The 5,619-nt window shown below is 35.7% G+C and overlaps 1 protein-coding gene across 3 annotated transcripts; it reads left to right on the top strand.

The window, feature by feature from the left end:
• The first annotated feature begins 1,334 nt into the window (after nucleotides 1-1,334).
• Nucleotides 1,335-4,902, top strand: LOC107886839 (BTB/POZ domain-containing protein At3g22104). 3 transcript variants are annotated; one of them, XM_041101194.1, is made up of 4 exons: nucleotides 1,390-2,199; nucleotides 3,048-3,172; nucleotides 3,271-4,154; nucleotides 4,232-4,902. In XM_041101194.1, the coding sequence occupies exons 2-4, from the start codon at nucleotides 3,130-3,132 to the stop codon at nucleotides 4,688-4,690; spliced, it is 1,386 nt and encodes a 461-aa protein (XP_040957128.1). In that variant the 5' UTR covers nucleotides 1,390-2,199; nucleotides 3,048-3,129; the 3' UTR covers nucleotides 4,691-4,902. The 3 variants fall into 3 exon arrangements, with proteins under 3 accessions (XP_016666408.1, XP_040957128.1, XP_040957129.1); XM_041101195.1 differs by having other exon boundaries at nucleotides 2,064-2,199; nucleotides 3,103-3,172; XM_016810919.2 differs by having other exon boundaries at nucleotides 1,335-2,199; nucleotides 3,048-4,154.
• The last annotated feature ends 717 nt before the right edge of the window (nucleotides 4,903-5,619 follow it).

Here is a 5,619-nt window from a genome sequence, read left to right as displayed (position 1 = left end):
ACATGTTATTTTTCAACGTATAGATAGAAGCTCGACTTGAAGCTCTAGAGTGAAGATACAATTTCAACTCATCGCATCACATCTCAAAGTCTGGAAGAGAGTATGATTTTGACATTTTGGCATTAGATTATGACATGAACATAAGTCAAAACAAAGTATATGTATAAGATTACTATTGAAAGTACTTTGTGAATCTTGAATATTTTGTTAGCCCTAAGAACTTATTCAAGCTTTGATGAAGACATTTGTTGAATTACATGATATTTTGATGGTATTTTATGTTTCATAAGGTTGAGAAGTCTTATGGAATAATTGATGATAGTTTAGAATTGGTTTTAGATGTTTTAAACATGCTTTGGAAAATCTATCCTTGGAATTGTGACATTCACTAGCCAATGTTGCAATGTTGGAAAAATTTTGGTCTTAGTGTTGTGAAATTGGATGTCATTGGAGTATTATGCCTTCAGTGTCGCGACGCTCGTTTCTAATGTCGTGACCTTGACCCTGTTTACCTTATTTTAACTTGAAAAGATCCCGAATTGTCCCAGTTTGCAACCAAACTTTAAAGGAAGCCTAAAAATGACTTGAATAGCTTCAAATGGGTTCAAATATGTTAAAATGAAGTTCTGAAATTGATGTTCAAGTTAAGTAATCTTAGTGTCCATATCCCTTGCTCGTGATATATCGATTTAATCCGGGTGAGGGGTGTTATAGTTAGTGTGGCATTTTGAAATAAATAAAAAATACTCACTTGGTAGTAATGTAACTAAAAAAAGGAATACTTTAATGAATCTAAATTTAAGAAAAATAATTCTTATAGTGTTAACAATTAGAAATGAACTAAATTTCAATTTTACAAAAAGTAAAAGGACTTATCGCATATTTAAAAAAGGTTAAAATATGTCCATAATCCTTGTAATTTTCAAAAATTAAGAACTTAGTCATTGTACTTGTATTTTTAGGAATTTAGTCTCTTTACTTTTTAAAATTTAAAACTTAGGTCCAACTATTAATTTTTTTGTTAAGTGTAGGTTAATTACAATATCTTTTTTTTAATGACATGGCTACCGAGTGAGTAGTTTTGTAATTTCAAAATGTCACAACAAATTTAACCAAAAAAATTAATAGTGTTAACTATTGAAACTAAATTTTAAAAATTAAAAAATAGAGAGATTATATTCCTTAAAATAGAAGTATAATAACTAAATTCTTAATTTTTGCAAAGTACAAGGACTATAAGTACATTTTATCCCTTAAAAAAATATGCGAGGGAGTTAAGGGCTATGATTAGATTGAAAATATAAGAATATCTCTTAACTCGTGAGAGGGAGAGCATACCAATGATAGCTTAATTATATAAAAGAAATATACAAAATATTTAAGTATGAAATTGGGTGGTGGGTGGTGCACGGGTCTAGAGAGACTGGCAGCGATGAAAATGGGACGAGAGACAAGGAAAAGCCAGCGAAAAAGCTTGGGTTCGAAGCTTTATAAGAGGGTCCTCCTCCCCTCTCCCCAAGAAAACTCACTGTTTTTTAGTATAATATATACAATTATTCCCACTTTTTTAATATTTTAAATCAAAGAAATTATCACTATATTATTGCATACTAAAGTACTTTCTTTTAGCAAGAATGTCAGGTTAAGGTTAGTGGTCACACGACAACTGTTTATAGTTTATAGTCTCCCTCTCGCTCTCTCTCTCTGTCTTCTATTTTCTCTGGTTAAATTACTACTGGCCTTATGATATTCTAATATCTCTTCTTTGTCTTTACACACACACACACACACACACTGTCACTGTTGCTTCTTGGTGTTGCACTCTTTTTTTAGTTTTCTCTATTACTACTCCCTCATTTTGCTGAACCAAAGTCAGTTCATTGACTATGGAATCTTTTCTTTTTTCTTTTTGGATATAATTTAGTCTGTATAATCGCTTGTTTCTATTTGTCTTCTTCCTCATCTAAAGAATTCTTATATATGGTTCTGTGACTTTTTTCTGTGCTTCTCCTCACTTCCCTTTTGGCTTTGTCTTGTTGGGTGGTAAAAAAGTTTTTTTTTTTGGTGATTTTCTGATACAAGTTCCAAAAACAAAAAAATCTCTTGATTTGAGGTGGGTTTTGTTTATTCTGGGTTATGGCAGTTTGCTGTGATCTTGAAGCAGATATCAATGGAGAGGAGACTTTCCTACTAGACAAGGTAATTATGTTCTTATAAAGTTCTTTCTTTTATGGTAAAAAGGAACTCCTTTTCTTTTAGGGTTTCTAGCTTTCTCTTCAAAATGCCAAAAAAAAAAGTTGTTATTGTGAACAGATAGTGTTTGAGATTTTGCATAGGTTATAGGCATGCTTTTGTCTTGTGTGTCTAAGATTTTTGCACTGTGAGAAATGTGGAATTTATTGTCACATTCTCTTGTAAATTTTACTCTCTAGAATTTTTTATTCTAAACATTTAATTCCCTACCTACACTGCAAAGATGTGGGTCACAAGTTCATTTAGCTCTTGTTCTTCTTTCTAGAGAATCACTATGTTCTCTCCATTTTAGTCCAAAAGTGTGTAGGGCTTTCTGTTCTGTTTTCTTTCTCCTTGCCCCCCTCCCCCTTTTCATTTATTGCTGTTGTTAGGGTGCTTTAATGTTTCATGTCTCAAATTTTGTTTTTATTCACCACTTTTTGAGTTGGACTTAGGATTGCTTCCGTTGGCATTCATTACTGTTCATTTCCCTTCATTACTAGGATGATTAGTTCACATCTTTGCAATTTATTACCCCATCACTTAATTTATTACTTAAATAATGACCTCTCAGCTCTCTTCCTTTTTTATGTTCTCTTGGTTTAGCCCTGCAAGATTCTTACAGGAAAGTGATTGGGGGACTGTTTTTACAATAATTCTCTAGTTTGTCCTGTTTTGTGTTCCATCCTCCCACTTTTCTCTGCAATTCTCATTCCTTGGACAAAAGACATTCTAGATTTTAACACTGCTAGAGTATTTAAGTTTTGGTTAATTATTTGTTTTGTCATCTAATATTATTGTCTGGTTATTGGCAGAAAATTATATGTTCATTCTCAGGCAGGTTAAGCAAATTGTTTGGTAAATCCACAGGTGCCAACAGAAATAAAGTGATATTTAATGACTTTCCTGGAGGAGCTGAGAATTTTGAGCTTATATCAAGGTTTTGTTATAACAATGGAGAAATTGATATAAATCCTTCAAATATTTCCTTGTTATATTCTGCTGCTGAATTCATGGAGATGAGCAAATCTGTGTCAGGAAACTGTAATCTGTTAGAAAAAACCAAGAAATGCATTGAAGAACTCGGGTACTGGACTTGGCCTGATCTTTTGGTTGCTTTGAAGCATTGCCAGGAAATGCAGCAGGTTGGTACTTCTTCAGGTATTCTTGAAAAATGCTTGGATTCAATTGTTGGGAGGTTGGCTATCACTAGTGAAGCGAGTCCTTGTGCGTCTACTTCGTCTCCGGATAGCTCGGGGTTACGGCTTTCCTGCGATACTAGAAGTACCGAGAGTTTGAAGAACAGCTTCTCTCGAGCAAATTGGTGGTTCGAAGACCTTTCTGTTCTGAGTCCCAATTTGGTTGAAATGCTGGTAAAATCTATGGTCTCTCGGAATTACAATCAAGTGATCATCAGTCGGTTCCTCTTGTATTACCAGAAGTCAAAGTTCTTCACCGCTTCATCTGATGAGAAACGCCAAGTTCTAGAGATCGTGATCGATGGGCTTTACACTCTTGATCCGAGTTGCATTTCGTGCAAGAGTTTGTTCGGGATTCTTCGAGTGGTGATGAATTTGAACATAAGCAAAAGTAGCAGGAACAAGTTGGAGTGTATGATAGGTTCTCAAATGGATCAAGCAACATTAGACAACCTGCTCATCCCATCTCCATATGGAACAAGTTATTTATATGATGTGAACCTTGTTCTTAGATTTCTGAAAGCATTTCTATGTGAAGGAGGCTGGCGATTATCACCAACACGAATGAGGAAGGTTGCTAGCTTGATGGATCTGTATATTGCAGAAGTAGCTCCGGATCCTTTTTTAAGATTGTCGAAGTTTCTAGCGTTGGTGGTGGCCTTGCCGGATTCTGCCAGGGACTGTTGGGATGAATTATACCACGCAATCGACGTTTATCTGGAGGTAGTACTTTGATCTCTTTCATACAAGTTACTCCACTATTATATCTGATGCATTTGCACTAAACATGGTTTTAATAGGTGCATGCAGGGTTGTCTGAAGAAGAAAAAGTGAAGGTCTGTTGCGCACTGAACTACGAGAAGCTCTCTTCGGATGCTTGCGTACACCTTTCCCAGAATGCGAAATTTCCATCAAAAAGCTCGGTACAAGCTCTCGTTTCCCAGCAATTGAAGCTTAAGAACTTACTGCAGGGCACTAAGAACAGTAAACCCGACATGGATTCCCCTTGTAAACTCAATGAAACCCGAGGCAAGGCAAAGAAAGGTGAAGGCAGTGAACAAATTGTTCTTTATTCAGGGAGATTAGACATATCGGGCGACAACGAGAACCTCAGAGCTCATTTACAAGGGATGCAATGGAGGGTGATTGAACTGGAGAAACTCTGCAAGAAAATGCAGGCCCAGATGGCCAAACTCATGAAATCGAAAACACCACCAACTCATAGCACTGCAAGATCCTTGCCCAGGCTTTGTTCATGAAACAAAACTTGCATAATGTTTGAATCACTTAAAATTATTTCCTTGTGTATGTATGGCATTGAGGTATGATTACAGTTCTTTTTTTCTTTCTTTTCTGCATATATTAAAGTATGTCATTGGAGAATGAGATCTTGGTTTGTACAGCTATTGAAAAAGAGAAAAAAACTTGTTATATGTTTGGTTCCATAAACAAAAATTTCTTCAATTTTGTATATATTGTGGTGCCCGTAAGATTGGCTATGTCTCCAAGGTTGGGTCTTTTTCCAGTCACTCTCACACACTGTGGCAAATCGTAATGCAAGCTGGCAAATAGGCCATAATCTTTTCCAACACCCAATGTGAGCATCTTCATCAACAAGACAACAACTACATTAGTAGGAGAAGAGCTCGACGTTATGGGACCGGACCGTAAATTTTAGTAAACTTGAAGTGATGCATGTTTTTGTAAAACATTATTGGCAATGAATTTTTGTTTATCAAGAATGAGTCAACTAATGGAGCCAAAAAAAATTGAACATCTCTCCTTAGATCCCGAGAAAGTTAAGTTTTAACAGTTGACTTTGATGAGGGTGGACCATGCAATGTGACAGTACATGCATGCGCCTCCTCTCGTCTCAAAACAACAAAGATAAAAAAAGAGTTGGGTTAAAAATAGATTCAACATTAAAATTTTAATACATAGCAAAAGCCAAATGATCCACTCAAACAATGAACCGACAAAAGGGCGTGAAGGTGCCAATGCCGTGTAATTTAGATAAAAGTAGCTGCTCGCTCTCACTCTTTTTGGAAGATTATCTGCAGGTTGAATCGGCAGTCAATGCACTATTAAAACCACGTATTCGATGTGGGATTAAGCCGAACAACAACACCTAGAGGCATCCTCAACACAAGTGACCGACACTGCCTTGAAATTTAATTTGTCGCAAAAT

Source organism: Gossypium hirsutum, chromosome A03 (assembly GCF_007990345.1).
Source record: "Gossypium hirsutum isolate 1008001.06 chromosome A03, Gossypium_hirsutum_v2.1, whole genome shotgun sequence".
Classification (NCBI taxonomy): domain Eukaryota; kingdom Viridiplantae; phylum Streptophyta; class Magnoliopsida; order Malvales; family Malvaceae; genus Gossypium; species Gossypium hirsutum.
This window is presented reverse-complemented; position numbering and strand designations above follow the sequence as displayed.